Below are 17,695 nucleotides of genomic sequence, written 5' to 3'. Positions count from 1 at the left end.
ACCAAATCACTGCGGGAATTCGAAAACTCGATTCGAGGATGAACAACGAAGCATTTCCGCACATAAAAATTTTTGACAAGAAAAGTCTATTGCTCTCTGGACTCCCTATAAATGGGAGACATGTTTCTTTTCGCTCGGGTGCTGTCAGTTCAATCGAAGATGGCGTCGAAACAGCAAGTACTCCGCTAGTGTGTTGTGCAGTTTTACGAAACACTTGGCCATCGTGGAAAAAAGTTTACGGTACACCACTTTCGAGACGAAAACGTGCTCGTGAGTACAGCTTACCAGATCCTGGCATCCCTGAGCGTGGAGCGGAAGGCCGGTAGCGGCCGCGGGCGAAGATAATGAAGAAGGAAGCGTAAAAAAAGCTGTTCGACAACAAGGACGAAACGAGTTTGCGTGATGCCGGCCTTGATTCACCGAGCCCTCAAGATGGAGGACATCATCTGTCGGAAGAAGACTTGGTCCCCTGATGACACGGACTAGCAGATAGCGATCGTGAAATCGCAGTGCCGGTGGATGACGAGCAACTACCGTGAGACGTCGTTCGTGCTGCTCTCGAACACCCACACTTCAGGAAATGACAGCTACTATTCCAGCGACAAGTCGGCCACACACCCCTAAGTAAAATATAAGTTTAAGCATAAATTTAAAAGAAATGTTATGATGTACATCGCCATATCGGACAGAGGGATTTCAAAACCGTGGTTAAAGCCGAGCGGTCTGGTCATCAATCAACAAATGTACCAGAAGGAGTGTCTTGAGAAAATTCTTCTGCCGTTCTTAAAAGAGCATCATACGGTTGGGAAGTACGTCTTCTGGCCGGACAAGATGTCTTCCCATTACGCCAAGAAGCAGAAAAAGATACCGTACGTGCCGAAAGAAAGGATCTCGGCTAACTTGTCCCAGTGCAGTCCCATTGGGGTTTCTTTTTCGGCTCCCTCAGTGCTTTAGTGTATAAAAATAATTGGCGAGTCAAGGATACGAAGCAGGTTACCACCAGGATCCGGAATTGTATCCGGAAGAAGTACGCCAGTGCCATCCAGTGCTCTTGTGAGAGCATCGCGACTAAGTTGCGTCGTACGGCTGACCAGGGCCCCTTCTCCAATATTCATTGACGCTTTTTTTTTAAAAAAGAAACATTATGTTTTTAATAAAAAATTCTGAATTCGTTGAAGTTTTTTTTTGTTTTTCAACTACATGACGGAAAAAACTTTCATTTTTATTGAACACCTGTTACTAGGATTACAAGAGCAAAACCAGGACAAATCAAGCTTTTGCCTCGACTTCTCAGGAGACCAGGGCAGTCAGTGAAAAACCAGGCCATGTCCTGGGAAACCAGGACGTATGGTCACCCTACACAAGTTTCAGATACATTACATAGAGGACAGTCGGAGGCAGAAAATGAAGAGATAGTAGAGAGATTTTGGTTTGCTGAAACGAGACAAGAAAAGCAAAATAATTGTTATTAGTATCGTAGTTATAATAAATAAGTAAACGATTTCTCATCTGTTGTTTGTTTCCATGCTCGTAGTCCTCCTTCCTGTTCCTGATCTGTTTGGGCTATTCGCTTTCGATTTCCTTGGTCGTCACGTTCTCTTACACCGAGTTCCATATATTGTAGCAAGAGAAACAAATGAAGACAAAAAAATGAGAATAAATGCGAAATGCTCTCCTTCCAGATACCGAACATAGCCCTTACTTTCCCTTTGCTTTATCATTTTGGTACCAGCCGGGAAGCACTTGGCCTTGTACCCACTGCTCTTCCACCATCCTCGTGGTTTTCTCCATTTATCACTGGCGTCACATGTGATATTTGGGTACGGAAAATTATTTTCTGAGCAGACAATCAAATGGAAGAAGATTGTCAGGTAATTAATGCACTTTCTGCACCAGGTATCATATCGCATTTGTAGACACATACACATATCAAGTGTATCTACTATACGATATGATGACCGGAAGGATAGATAAGCTACCCAAGCTACCCAATTTGCATTATTTGATAGTACTATAAAAATGATGATATGCGGGTACCGGCAATACGGAGATATGACAAAACAATGGTTTTTGGATAACACATATTTTAATCAGCGGAAAAAGAAATATAATTACAATTACAAACAAAAATTACCACGACGGTACCCCGAATCGACCCACTCGCTTCTGTTGCGTCTCCAGCTCCATTTTGATCTTAGTTCGCATATAGAATATCGGACAATCCCGGCTAGTACAGATAACCTCTTCGTGCAGTGACCCCTGACACCGCTGGCACTGGGTCCACAGACGACTGAAGCGGTCCTCCAGTGACCGTTGGGAGCTCAGTTCGTGCTGATACAGTGCCGATTCCTTCGGTTTGCAGTGCTGACAGAGGGCTTGCCCCTCATACCCCGCAGGCAGCAGTGCCTTGCATCCGAGACATGCATCCCGTTTCTTGGTGAATGCCGCCAGTGCACCAACCTTCGATGTGACCACCGAACGGGTCCGGGTATGATCACCTCGTAACAAAATTGATTCAGCCTTCTCACCCAGAATAGGTTCAAAAATACGTAACAGTGGCTTGGACAATTGGTTCTCAAGATAGTAATTGGCATCTATGGGGACGCAATTTTCCAGCACATAGATCGGGTCTTCTGCTTTCATGTATGCCGGGGTATTTTTGGCTGCCGTGACAATGACGTACGGAACACGATCGCCCAATTTGGGGGCACTACCCGCGTCACGCTTCTTCATTTTATTGGCTAACTCAACGTGTGCTTGTTTTGCGGCGTAGTCCGTTTTCGCCAATTCCTTGGTAATGACCAACTGGGAAATATCTATCCGGTTGCACAGTAGGTCGGCAATTGTTTGCTTGGCATACTCGACTGCACCCTCTGGGTTACGTTCGATAAGCAGCTTCTGCAGGCAAGAATTCATCAGATTGGCTACCAGAGGAGAATTGTCTCGCCGAACCGTCTCGATACCCTTACAGTCCATCTTGTCATACTTTTCAGGGCGAGTGAAATACAAACCGGCGTAACGTTTCTTGTTGATCAGGAGATATGGGTAGTACACTTTTTCGAACTCCAACTTGATGGGTTTTACAAACTTTGCGCTCACAAAGTCAGCAGCTTCGCGTCCAAGTTCCATGCTTCGTTCCAGCGATTTGACGCCAAAATTTACCATTACGGAATCCGTATCGCCATAAATGACGACGGCATCGTTTTCATAACCATTTTCCACAGTGAAACGCTGTTCTACCTCCTGCTTGGTTTGCTCGATCATAGTTCGACCGTAGGCCGTTACGGAACCGGAAATTTCCAGACAAGGCAGCTTACCGACCTGGGCTCCTGTAAATCCGTACACAGAGTTGGCTGAGATTTTTAGCGCTAATTGTCGACCATCAAGAACAGATTTTTTGAATGGGTCGGTCTCGACTTTGAGATCAGCTTTCGCGCGTTTACGAGCAGCTAATAAAGATTCCAAGATTTCCGGAAGAATTCCTTTGCGTACTGATGTTTTGACGAAGGAGGCATTGGCGGGAGTTCGCGTGACCTGATCATCGCTGAGACTGAGTTTTTCCTTATTGGTTGGCTGCAACAATGTCGTGTAACACAGATTATGGGCCATCATAATACTTGGATACAGAGATGCGAAATCCAGTGTCGATATTGGATCTGCATAATATCCACGCTTAGGCTCAATAACGGTGGCTCCTTCGTACTGTTCCTCCGATCCTGAACCGTGATACGAAGGAATTAAATATCCACTTTCTTTGCACTTTCTAAGAAGCTGACTCATGACTTTAATCTGCTGACCGCGAGTCAATAAACAGGAAAGAGGAACACCGGTAACACGGGCCATTTCCATGTAGTTAACAATACACATCAGTTTATTGAGTAAACGTAGGGGAAGATATGCATCTTTCAGACAATACATGGCCAATCGTCGTCGAGTCTGATCGCTCTCATTCTGAAGATCCGTGATAATACTGTGATGGACGTCTTCCTTCTGCTCCTGCAAAAAGTGGTAACTAACCGCGTTCAGAGTGTAAGATCTTAGCTTATAATCTCGGAGAAGCACAAATAATAGATCGAACGGAACACGACCTTCAAAATTAACGAATTTGTTCTCACGACGTCCCATCTGTTTTGAATGGATGACCGTTTCCTTGATCACCGAACGGATATCAGTTACTCTTCCAAGATATTCAAAGTTTTTAACCTTCAAATGATGTGCCCGATTCAACAAGTACGGAATGTCAAAGTTGTTAATATTGTATCCTGTCAGAATATCCGGATCTAACTCTCGAACAAAGCTAGCCCACTTATCTAACAGTTCCTGCTCCGAATCATAGCTCAAAACCTGCGATCCAACAATTGGCGCACAGGCCTTCAACGTGAACACGTTTCGCAAGAACGGCTCCTGTTCTCCCTGTCGAATTACCATATTAGCTATTTGAATCACCGGATCATGCTGCGGTTCCGGAAATATTCCTTTTCTTCCAGCGCACTCAATATCGAAACTCAGAATTCTAAATGGTGCCACCTTACTCCATTCACCCTCCGGTGCATGAGCAATGAACTTATCATACGCTACATCCACCTCGATCTGACATCTAGTTTTTGGAACCGGACTCCTTCCCTTCTGTCGTCTTCGCCATGTTCCCGGGAGAAGCTCGATCCAACTGCAACCGACAACGTCTCTATCTACCATGAACCGAATATCGAAATCAATGTTATTTTCGTAAACCCGACAATCTTGGAAGTCCATCTCCGGCATCATTTGTTCCTTCTCTAACAATCTCTTTACTGCTGCCAGTAGTTTTGGGAGCGCAACCGTAACCTTTATAAATGTAAACTTTTCCTCTCCATTGTACCCGAGAATCGATTGCTTCTGAACCAATTCCACATCGAGTACCGCCTCTTGGACGTTCTCCTTATTCGAGCGCATATCGTTCAGCACCGACTTGTCCAGTGCGGCACGAAACTTACTCAAATGAGTTTGCGTAAAATTGCGCGGTGCGGCTACATACAAATACGGCGTAAAGCCATGTACATGGGCACAAACCGAGTTTCCTTCCTGGGTAATCCCGAACACACGCATAACGGGAACTGGGCCAATCTGAGGAATAGAATTAATTTCGATTATTTTTCATTTTTCGACTTACTTCATCTTACTTGTGGGCCCGGCATCCCCGGTAACGGTTCGCCAATATAATGATCAATATCTATCTGCTGGAAGACTAGCGGATCCTCATTCGGTCGATAGTCTTTTGGCTGAGGCCGGCTCCACTTGATGCAGGTGTTCTCCACTTCCGGGCCTTGTCCGACTAGTTGTGCCTGGTCCAGCCCATCATCTCCTTCCATGTTGGCCAGTTCAGCCTCAAAATAACTTTCGAATTCTTCGTCATCGTCATCACCGGATCTGGAGATTAATCATTAATACGAGTGTCACGATATTCAACAGCAGTTTCCTACCTGAATTTCTTTGGAACGGCCGATGTTTCTCCCGGTTTTGGGAATACTTTACGTTTAGTATTCATCGTTTGAGGATTTTCGAAGAAATCCGAAACAAAATTTACTTTTTCCGCAGATTGATGTAGACAACGATCGGAGATGTTTAGGCGCGCAAACAAAATTGAACTGGTGCAAGTTCGATATATCAAATGTGATTAGGCCCACTAATGAATATCTGTTATACAGTAGCAGCGTTGCCAAGCCTATGTTATGCATCGTTCAAGCATAAGCACTGAGAACTGAATATTGCGCACTTCCCACCAACCTGGACTCCGCACTTTCGAAGTGCGAGTGATCAAACTGCTACTGAAAACTGCGAGCTGTCAAATCACATGTATTTCAAGTGATAGAGATGGTATTTTCATGGACAGACCAGTCGAGCTAACCAGTCTATGAGAAGAATTCAATAGAAGAATAGTAAGTGCGCAGTGTGGTTAGAATCCAATTTTTACTGCCACAAGCAATAGAAAAAAAAACACTACAGAGTACACGCAGAATTTTATTTATGCATCGATAACACTTTTCTATTTGCCTCTCGGCCGGCGTCGGCGGTAAAACATGATAATGAGTTATGTTCTACCATAGACCATGCGGTAGACTTAGGTGCAACACCCAACTCCTACTTAGCAGAAGGCAAAGAATTCTTCACATTTCCTTTCGATCATGTCCATATGAGTCTGCCTAGTCCTAGTTTTCCGTTCTAAGGGCATGTCCAGGAGCGTTTTATTTTGTATAGGAGTTTCAAAGTAGAACTGGAACAATATTCACATCCCCAGCAGAGCGTTTTGTTTTATAATTTCGAACAATTTTGTTTCAAAATTTAAAACTTTTATACGACGTCGTTCTATTTGTTGTTGATTTTAAAACACGTTTAGAACTGTGTTTTAAATACTTGCAAAGTTTTCAGCACAGACACATAGACCTGATAGACTGGGGGAAAATAAATTTGAATGCAGTAACGCTGAAGGCATGGCGAGACATAAACTTTAAATAGACCTTTCTCGTCCGACCTAACACCTGTTTTTCTTATTTTTAATCGAAAGATTACATATTTATAAGAACATTTCCGTAAAAATGAGATTTTTTGGAGCTATCATGATTTTTTAATGATTTTTTAAAATTTGAAATATGCAAGAATGTTGAATATTTTTTTCACCTCAGCAAGAATGGTGGGACTTAAAATGTGCGTTTGGGCAGCACTGCTTTGAATATTTTCACTTATAAGTTCTTGGCAACGCGGTGAATGAAGTGGTGAATCGCAGTACAAAATTCATTAGCAATGTAAACAAACTAAAATGAACCTCTCGCTGTATGAACATTGGATGAAAATTTTTAACCTCACTTTTTTGACAGTTCGCAGAGCTTGTTTACATAGACTTGGATTTTTTTGTTTTCGACAACAGTATGAGAAACTTGATTTGGTTCGCTTTTAAATGCGAATATCTTGTATTGACAAGCTTGCTAGGCTTTCATTTTTATTTGACGTCATCAGGCAATGTTCCGTTAAATTTGGCATTTGGATTTTTCTTGTCCACGATTCGTTGAAGAAAGCGATTTTATTTGTTGCGATCAATTTAACTTTTGTTTTTTTTTTTGCTGAATTACAACGATAGCCACGAAACATTTTGATGATCTCTGGTAATTGCGTTGCAAATGTCCTTGAAATTATATACATCGCTTCATAGGTCCGCACCAATTGCAGCCGCTCCACCTCGCCGGAATCGAGTTAGCCGATGGTCCAGCCTGCGTCACACTCGGCTGTCGCTGCACCAATGGTAGCTTCCCACCAGGCATTTGGATTAATTGCTCAAATCGCAGCTACTGCGGGTAGTGTAGCGATCGGCTCCGTCGGTAATACCGTTGGACATACCCTCATCGGAATGTTCAGCGGTTCCGATTCACAAGAGGCAGCCTCGCTAGGACAGGCTGCCCCGGTATCGGGCAAGGCAAGCACTCTGGCAGGACCATGCTCGTGGGAGATCAAGCAGTTATTATCTTGTACCCAAGGCCAGGCCGAGTGTGATTCGTAACAATTACCAAATTTAGAAGTCCACATACATAGTGTACACGTAATACTTTTTTTGAATAAAAATAATATGAATGTTGACAAAATCCTGCAGCACTAGGATCAAAGATAGAGTTTTAACACCAACTCACTGCGATTTGGTGTTTTTTTGCAAACAAACTATCAGGTCTATGTTTTTATTTAGTAAATGTTTTAATAAATATTAGTTCATCAGGAGTATGACTTATTTATATTTTGATGGCGCGGTGAAGGGGTGGTTAAAGTGCGAGTCGTATCTTGAAAATCGATCGATAAATGATTATAAAATGCGACAACATAAACCGAATCCAAAGCCTAACCCATCAGCGCATTTGATCATGTAATGGATATTATCAACTCTGAAAGAAATACATTTTATTGTTGTCTGTTTTTGAGGTTAGAATTTAGATCTTTTATACTATTGTGAGAATGGTCCTCAGCAACTATCCTTCCAAATCAAAGACTCGTGCTAGCAATGGCTTCGTTCAGAGGCTGCTGCTGTACATTTGTTTTTTTTAGCTTGCCCATTACGATTCCCCGGACCGAACCACTTTTCCGCCGCCACAAGTGGGAAACGAACGATTCACATTTGATTTCCGTAGTCACAAATTACCGAACCACTGGCAGGTAGCATAATCTTCGGACTTAGTTGTGAATTGGAACACTCAAGCCTGACTTCCCGAGCTACATCTCCAGTATTGTCGTCCCATACGACTAGTGAACCTAAATGTGTCCCACACACATAGCACACCATCCTGGCAATGGCAACTAGATGCGCCCATCTCGGCCTGCCACAGGTCTATGAAAATATATGTGATAGGACGGTAAGGTGGAGATAGGTGAACGGTAAGTTGTTATGATATGCTTATTCTGCTTCATGAATTCATATGCTTCGAAAATAAGTTAGATTTTTTGAGATCATAACCCGTTTTTCGGAGAGTGCGATATTTGTGGCCAAGAATTCATAACTAGTACTGAACTCACTCGCCACATGCGCATGCATACTGGCGAGCGTCCGTATAAGTGTGATATCTGTGGCAAAGGCTACGTGGAAAGCAGCAGTTTGAAACGTCACCAGCGTGTTCACATCGATATGAATCTTTCGGATCAAATATTTAGTTGCGACATCTGCGGTAGAAAGTTTCTTGAATCTAAAGAACTTACGCAGCACAAACTTATCCACAGCAAAGATCGAGAATTCAGATGTGAAGTCTGTGGTGGCGGGTTTAAAAAATATTCTCACATGACTCGGCACATGCAAATCCATACAAACGAACGCGCGTACAAATGTGACCTCTGCGGGCAGGAGTTTCTTCGAAGAGCACATTTGACCCAGCATAATCGCAGGCATGTTGGTGAACGACCACATGGCTGTGAATAGTGTGGAAAAAGATTCGTTGAACATAGTCATTTGATGGGACACAAGAAGCTGCACGAAAGGTCAAGGAATGGTAGCAGGCGAAAAGGAAAAATTAAGGATTCTACCGTGACCGAAAGCATCCACGCGGTCACTGGAGGCGGTAATGGGAAAATAGAAGAGGAAAAGCAAGTTCTAACATAAATTATCTGATTGAAAGCAATGTAAATAGAAGTCTTGTTTATTATCAAAATATATTTAGTAACTTTCTATATTTATTTGCGGCGCCATTAAATGGCCCTGTTATCAACAATCGACACTATAAAAATTATCCACTCCCTTACCAACGGCCTGCTGAACACTCTCGTAACCATTGTCTTGTAGGAGCTGTTCTAGTTCAAGCCCCACACACATAGCACACCATCCTGGCGACCAGATGCGCCCATCTCGGCCTGCCACTGGTCTATGAAAATACATGTGATAGGGCCGCAATGGCCGTTTAGGGTGAACTGCAATAGGTGGCTATCGAGTCGGAACACTTTAACAGTGTGGCCCTGGCTGCCAGTCATGACTGTACCGCCCGCCACTTCCAAACATGTCATCGGTGACCCTACTGGTGAAACTCCAGGATACATCAAAGCTCCTCCTCGGATGTGTTATGTTGAGCTGGCAACGTTGTGGACGGATTGCTGAAATAAACTAATGCTTCCTGAAGAACCGGTGCGTACGTGAGCTAAAAAAGAATAAGAATTAAGGCACTTGATGACATACTTATTGCAGACTGAAAATTAAATGACTTAGAATATACAGTATTTTAAAATAAGAAGTAAAATCTGTCTGTTCTGCGCCCTAGGTGAGCTTAAAAAATTGCTTGAAACATAGAACTTACTTCGCCCATATGCAGACGTAAATCCCCAATCGATCTGACAACCTTGCGTGTACGTTTCCAGTCTCAGAGAATCGATTCGTCCACTCAACCGTGCGAATATCACTTTGTCACCGGCGAGCTTTATGTTAGTTACCCCATTGTTGTGGGTGTTTTCGGCTTCATATATACCCTGCAATGAAACGTCCGTCAATACTTGCAATAAAAACAAGTGACTCCATACAATTTACCTTAAAGTTACCAGTCGTTCCCTCTCAGAACTCCAACCGCCCATCTGCACACCCAATCTCTATGAAATTATCAAAAAAGTCCAGACACCAGATCGGCGATGTCTGGTAACATTTTTTCCGCGCTGAACCTCCTCCTCCAGGTGGCTGAGAACATTCGCCAGCGCTCATCTGCTGCCGGGGTGGGATGAAGCCGTATGATTGGTCTTACTCTCCACTGCTGCTACATCATAGCCCTTAATTGAATTATTCCACAAAAACCGGATTCGCTGATCCGCACAAATACCTTTTGGGCATACACGATTATTTGTAAAATGTTTCTCATACTGAATGGTAAAATAAAAAATATGTTCCTGCATCTCATTCTGATGATTGTGCCTGGTGAAGTTAAACTGTAGTCTTTTCTGAAAACAAAACTGGTCGGCGAACTCTCGGGAAACGGGAGACAGCTGATTGTTGGATTCCTTGGCAGGATGAAATACATAACAGATAGGTAGAGAAAACAGGAAAAAAACAAAAAAGATGTCATCGATGTTTGAAGAGCACTTTTTTCACTTTAGAGCAGCGTTGTCAGATGGTTTTGTATAATAAGTTTGTTCTAGTACACAGAAGTTGATCCGGAGCAAACAGAAGCAAAAAATACTTGCTTTTTACTCCAGCTTGCTAACGGAAGAAGAAAAAAGAGAAGAGAACATAGGAACGATTTTCTCTCTGTTTGCTCCGAAGTACTTCCACTTTCTACTGGTACTGGAACAAATCTAATATCGGTATAGTTCTAAATAAAAAAATAGGTATTTATCGGTGTGAAGATGTATGCTAACCAAAAGTTACCTGCAAATTATTGGTTTTAAATAATAGATCATTCTAATGTTATGTAATCAAACCTACCGAGTTCAATCGATTTCAGAATCGGTTGTTTCATTTGAAATTTTGATAGTAACCTGGCAGATTGGTGAATCAATTTCCGGATGATTTGATGTGGAAATGTAAACATTTTCTAAAAAGGCCCATACGTAATATTAATTGATCGTATTATACGAAAATCGTTATTTTGAAGTAGAATACTTCTAACGTTTCAATATGGGGTGCCGTTTCAAAAATTTCAGTTGAGAAATTTTCCCAGGTTTGAAATGCGAATATCTTCCGTTCTACTGGACGAAATCGCAATATTTTTGCACTATCTGATCGGAAATTTGTGCACGTATTTCGTATTAAATTTCGGAATTACTGCGACTACTATAAATAAACCAAAACAAGAATTTTCAGAAAATCCTTCGAAAACAGCGAGGAAAATGCGCAATTTGCCAGCATATCCCACGCAGAGTCGTCAAAAAGGAGCATGTAAGAGTTTCATTACATACAGGAATGTTATATATACAGGTCACGCGAGCTTGTTTTGTATCAGTGGGTGCTCGCTTACCACACGAGCAACATGCTTGTCCGGACGGTACAATGAGCGGAATCATGTTTGCGTTCCCGTACCAAGCGTCATCGCAAGGTTCTTCGTGATAAAATCCAGGGAATCACCAAATCTGCCATTCGGCGTCTGGCTCGTCGTGGTGGTGTAAAATGCATCTCCGATTTAATCTACGAATGCTGATGGTGTGCAGGAAAATGTCACCCGAGATGCCGTGACCTACACTGAACACGCCAAGCGCAAAACCGCAATGAATGTCGTCTATACTCTGAAGCGGCAGGGACGCACTTTGTATGGATTTGGAAGTATCATTATAAAAAAGGCCCTTTTCAGGGCCACCAAATTAATTCCAAAGAATATTTATAATTGCATTTTCTGTTTCATGGACTGTTTCTCCCTGGAGAGCAATTTGGGTTAAACCCTAAATTATGATTTATTTCAGTACGCAAATTGCAAATATGGTCAGAAACAAACTGGAGTGAGGTGGAAAACATTTTTACTAGGCGCATTCAAAAAAGGTTTCAATTCTCAAACATTTTAGCGAAGTGCCGTATTACATTACTCTCTTTACCATGAGTGTTCGATAATCTCCGTATTGGAAACACAATTTCAATTTTGTTCTTTATCAAAAATAAGTGGTCGACCAACGAAAGGGTGGAGCTACGAAGAACACATATTGAGGACAACACAAAAAAGGACGGGCTTACATTGTGCTGGAGTCAGGTATAAAAACTCAGCATGCTGTTGCTCACGCTCAGTTCGTTTCCAGCATCAGCATGCAGCAGTTCGTTTGCAGCATCTCCTGCAAAATTCAAACCGCCGTCCGTTTGCTGCTGTTAGAAGAGTTGGCCAAGCACGCCGTCTTCCATGGCACCAAAACTGTTACCATATACACCAGCTCCAAGTAAATTCCGAACACTGCCCAAACAAAAGGCCCTTTTCAGGGCCATCAATTTATCGACAAAGAATGAAATTGAAGTTTTGTTATTACAAGCATCAGAAAGTGGCTTGTCAAGAGCGTTGGATGGTAAGTGAGCCACTTGTGAACGATACCGTCGCTTTCACGTAGAATGGCACAAAATCAAAAGTTATTTGTGATTTAATGATTCAATTTACAAAAATCGAACATTTTCTAACGATTCGATATAGGTGCTCCGTTTCAAAATTTTGGCCAGAATGCTGCCTGTTTTTTCAAACGTGAAAATCAGCTGTTGTACTGAATGAAAACCTTCGATTTTTGCGCTGATTGGAAATAGTTGTGACTAATTCTGTAGAATGTACAATTACTGAAAATAACGGATTTTGTGAAAGCAGTGGTTGGTCCGTACAATTCGATTCCAAGCGAGCCAGACTAGTTTTCGTTGGAAGGTCCACCTCTGACAATAGAAGTAAACTATTTTATTTTGAATTCAACTACAACTTCTTGAAAACAGCACAGCTAAAAAACTTTTGGGAAAAACGCGCAAGCCTACACGCAGAAAAATAATTTTTAATGTCAAATAATATGAGGGTTGAAATAATAAATTTACCAAGTTGTTCTGTGTTCAATAAAAAATACATGTTTATATAAATAAAACAATTGTTGAAATAATTCTGAAGAATTTATTGGATCAAACATGGAAAATAGTTGGACCAACAAATTTTTTTATTGATTTTATCATAACAACAATCGAAACAACAAACAACTTTGTTGAATCAATGAGGTTATTTTGTTGAATAAAACTAATAAAATATTTGGATCAATGCATGTCAAATGTTCAATACAAAAAACATTTTTGTTAAATCAAATAATATCTTTTATTGTTTTAAACACAACAAATATTTGAATCAATGCATAGCAAATATTGAAGCAAAACCAATTTTATTGTATATAAAATATGCCTATTCTTTAATAGGAACCAAAGGCCAACTGTCATGGTGACAAATTTAGAACAAACCATTACTCGCTGACAACAGATAACATCAGTACAAATGAACCTCACAAAGTAAATACTTGCCATTGACTTATTGGCCTTTCTCTAAAAACAGGCTACAAACGCATTAATTATACGCAGTCAAATCATTCTGGAACCGCTTCGGAATCCTGAATGGATGCAGTATGGCCCAGTCAAACCCATTCCGGGATCGGTTAGCAATTCTGAATGGATTCATTATGAGTTCCAGCTCAAAGGCAACAACCGATTCCGACTCAACCGTTTGTTGCATTTGAGCGAGAATCCATAAGGGATTCCAAACCTGTTCCGGAGTAGGTTTGCTTGGAATAACATGAAATTTTATTACATGCAGCGCATACGATTCCAATCACCGTCCCTTTATATAGTACCTTTGGCCGTGCGCGTGGTTTATTCCAGATATGCGCTATAGTGCTTCAGAGTCTCGGCTTTTCCAAAAACATTGCAAAAGGCGCACGAATACGCTGTGTCTTCCTGTTGGACCAGAGATGGTGAAGTACAGGAAACTTCCCTCTCGAACGGGTATTATTTATCTCTGGTGCGCTGACGTGTTTTCAGTTCTGCGATTGTCGTTTTAAGCCACAAAGGGTGTTTTGGTTGAGTCCTGGAATAGAGGAAGGCACCATAAAACGCACCGTGTGCATTCGACTTAATTTATTCACTAACCTTTGTGCGACATCATGATTATTTTCAAGCTGCACTTGCGCCCTTCGAGTCCGGAAAATCTGAGCACTATACGAATTCACCGAAAACTGAATTCCCTGATTTAAAAATAGCGAATTTTTCCAGCATTGACGCACGTGGAAAAAGTTTTCTTCTTCGTAGCAACTTTTATTTTTTATTTGTTTCAATTCAACAAGGACTGTTGATGTAATGCATTCAGTCCTTCTGAATCAATTAGCTGCATGGTTTTGTTAGAATCACTGATTTGTTTGGAACAAACAATAGTTTTGTCGATCTTCGAAAAGCACAGATAACAAAACTTGTAAGATTGATTCAAAAGATATTTTGGTTGATCTAACCAAAAAAATAAGATTGCTTTAATAAATTCCTTGGTTCACAATAAAGAATTTTTATCGATTAAAAATGAAGAAATAATTTATAGAATCAAACATGCACAATTCTTTTGCGTGTAAATTTTCCACTATAATGGAAACTGTCTGTGCCCCCGCCGCACAGCATCATCAAGATTGATAGTAATTCAAGCCGGGAGGAAAGAGGTTGTAAGGCAATGGAAAACGAAAATTTCATTTATATCTTACTGGAATATAATTGGCTGGTCTTGAAAAGAACTTGTTGGTTTGTGGTTTATTTTGGGTCACAATTTAGGCCTGCTCGATTGCTGATAGCTGTGAATTTCTCGCAGGGCGACAGTTTCTGTTCAGTAGTGATGAGGCTTCCTAACGCCAACCGTGACTGGGGCACTTTTACACGGCCTTCGTTGCTTACTGCTTGCGGGGAGGCTTTCCTCCGGTGGACTTACGAGCGGTATGTTTGGTACGGGCCATTTATCAACAAAGAATCGAATTGAAATTTTGTTATTACAAGCATCCGAAAGTAGCTTGCCAAGAACGTTCGATGGCAAGCGAGCTACTTGTGAACAATATCGTAGATTTCACGTAGAATAACACAAAATAAAAAGTTATCATTTGTGTGTTTGTTTACAGTTTCGTGTTTACTAGGCGCATTCAAAAAAGGTTTCAATTCTCAAACATTTTACCAAGGTACCGTATTACATTACTCTTTTTACCCTGAGTGTTCGATAACCTCCGTAGTGGAAACACAATTTCAATTTTGTTCTTTATCAAAAATATATGGTCGACCAACGAAAGGGTGGAGCTACGAGAAGAACACATATTGAGGACAACATAAAAAGGACGAGCTTACATTGTGCTGGAGTCAGGTATAAAAACTCAGCATGCTGTTGCTCACGCTCAGTTCGTTTCCAGCATCAGCATGCAGCAGTTCGTTTGCAGCATCTCCTGCAAAATTCAAACCGCCGTACGTTTGCTGCTGTTAGAAGAGTTGGCCAAGCACGCCGTCTTCCATGGCACCAAAACTGTTACCATATACACCAGCTCCAAGTAAATTCCGAACACTGCCCAAACAAAAGGCCCTTTTCAGGGCCATCAATTTATCGACAAAGAATCGAATTGAAGTTTTGTTATTACAAGCATCAGAAAGTGGCTTGCCAATAGCGTTGGATGGTAAGTGAGCCACTTGTGAACAATATCGTCGCTTTCAAGTAGAATGGCACAAAATAAAAAAGTTATTTGTGTGTTTTGTAGACAAGTTAGTGTAATGATTCAATTTACCAAAATCGAACGTTTTCTGACGTTTCGATATAGGTGCTCCGTTTCAAAATTTTCGGCCAGAATGTTGCCTGTTTTTCTAAAAGTGAAAATCTGCTATTGTACTGAAGGAAAACCTTCGATTTTTGCGCTGATTGGAAATAGTTGTGACTAGTTGTGAAGAATGTTCAATTACTGAAAATAACAGATTTTGTGAAAGCAGTGGTTGGTCCACACAATTCGATTCCAAGCGAGCCAGACTAGTTTTCGTTGGAAGGTCCATCTCTGACAATAGAAATAAACTATTTTATTTTGAATTCAACTACAACTTCCTTGAAAACAGCACAGCTAAAAAACTTGATAATTCCAAAAATACTCCAAATAAACTATGAATGTGCTAAAGTCGACCAAATCGCATAGAAATTGCTTATTCCAGAGCAGAATTTACCGGTCTAAAGCGTATTCTACTTCACTCCGGTTATGTCTCTGACATTACCCACCCATCTTTTTTGGTAAGAAAAAAGAAATCGGTATTTTAGTAACTTTATTGGTATTGAAATTAAAAATCGGTTTAGATATCGATGAATCGGTATATTCTGCAACACTGTTTTGGGGTTCATCTACGTCAAAACATTGTTTTTGACAAATTGGAATGAACTCTTGGAGTTCATACCCAGTAAATAAAACGGCGAATAGCCTGATTAAAATAGATGCCGGCGAGCGGTAGGCTACTGGAACTTTGTTATAAGCTACCCGCCGTAACTTTATTTCATATTCCCCACTCGAAGTTCATCCAAATGGTGTAAAAGTATGGAGAATCGAGGTAAAATAGGACAGGGGAATACAGAGTAAAATGGGCAGTTTGAAGAATTTTTGATTTTTTCAATAGTTAGAGACACCAAATTAACGTGACAGTATTCAGAATCGATCCAGCGATGAAAACGGAAGCTGTTCTGCATATAAATTTTTTTGACGAGAAAGGTCTATTGAATAGAACATCCACTAAAACTGTTGCTGGGGAGAGCAAATTCTAGTTTTAAAATTTTCAGTTTTATATTATAGAACCGTCAAACTTATGAATCTAGAACTGAAACACTCCTGAACATGCTCTAAGTTTATAACTGATTCGCTCTAGAATACCTTTCAGTCTTTCAATTCCATTGCATTCGTTTCTTTTAGTCTCAAATTTGCCGAAAATGGCAAACAAAATCGAACCATCTAACTATGTGACGAGACTTTATATTTATCACTACACTTATGTGTTATTTATATAATTTCATATCAAAGTTTTAACGTGTGATTTCTGCTAGTTGTCGACTCTTTTGACATTAAAAATGTCTTACTCCACTATCTGGGGCTAGGTGTCATTCTAAAATTTAAACTATCTCCCATGTAACGAAACTATGTAAGGTTTGCACGCTTATAACTCCGATATTACTAGATGGATTTTAATCATTCATACACCAACCGATTCAGAAACACCTAACTTAAATATTGGTAATAATTTAATATCTCCCCAATAAAAGTAGACTTTTGGAAATTGGTAAAATTAAAAAGTTCACAAAAAACGGGAAAAATACCATTCGTGAGGCAGATTTCTCAGACACAGCCGTCAAAAGAGGGCAGCTTAGTTTCTCAATGAAACACGAAAAGTCATAAATAGAAGCAACGCATGTCCGTTTAAATCAGTTGTTGCTCTTATCCCACACGAGCAACGTCGTCTCCGGGCGATGCAATAAGCGCTATCGATTTTCGGTAACGTTGGCATTTGCACACACTCGCACCTAAGTGACTAAACCATATACGGTTAGTTTATAAATAGAGGTGACGCGTACCCGTTTGAATCAGTTTTTGTTCTCATGTCGAACGGGTAAGATCATGGCTGCAGCGTCTGGGCACTACAATAAGCGGTATACGCTATGCATTTTCGGCAGCGGTGGCCGTGTGCGGATTTGTCGGGTACCAGCATGGTGTCACAGAATGATTTGCAAAGTGGGTGGGCGGGGTGGTTTGGATTTAATTC

At 41.0% G+C, this 17,695-nt stretch overlaps 1 protein-coding gene and 1 long non-coding RNA gene across 2 annotated transcripts; both read right to left on the bottom strand.

The window, feature by feature from the left end:
- Positions 1-2,079: 2,079 nt before the first annotated feature.
- LOC131692448 (DNA polymerase delta catalytic subunit) lies at positions 2,080-5,634 on the bottom strand. Its single transcript, XM_058979501.1, has 3 exons — positions 5,460-5,634; positions 5,160-5,406; positions 2,080-5,103 (listed from the first exon to the last, which is right to left on the bottom strand). The coding sequence occupies exons 1-3, from the start codon at positions 5,522-5,524 to the stop codon at positions 2,131-2,133; spliced, it is 3,285 nt and encodes a 1,094-aa protein (XP_058835484.1). The 5' UTR covers positions 5,525-5,634; the 3' UTR covers positions 2,080-2,130.
- A 3,527-nt stretch (positions 5,635-9,161) lies between these two features.
- LOC131692454 (uncharacterized) lies at positions 9,162-10,510 on the bottom strand. Its single transcript, XR_009305984.1, has 3 exons — positions 10,016-10,510; positions 9,789-9,957; positions 9,162-9,632 (listed from the first exon to the last, which is right to left on the bottom strand). It is a non-coding gene; the product is annotated as an uncharacterized LOC131692454 (long non-coding RNA).
- Positions 10,511-17,695: the final 7,185 nt, after the last annotated feature.

The sequence above is a fragment of the Topomyia yanbarensis genome, chromosome 3, assembly GCF_030247195.1.
Source record: "Topomyia yanbarensis strain Yona2022 chromosome 3, ASM3024719v1, whole genome shotgun sequence".
NCBI lineage: Eukaryota > Metazoa > Arthropoda > Insecta > Diptera > Culicidae > Topomyia > Topomyia yanbarensis.
This window is presented reverse-complemented; position numbering and strand designations above follow the sequence as displayed.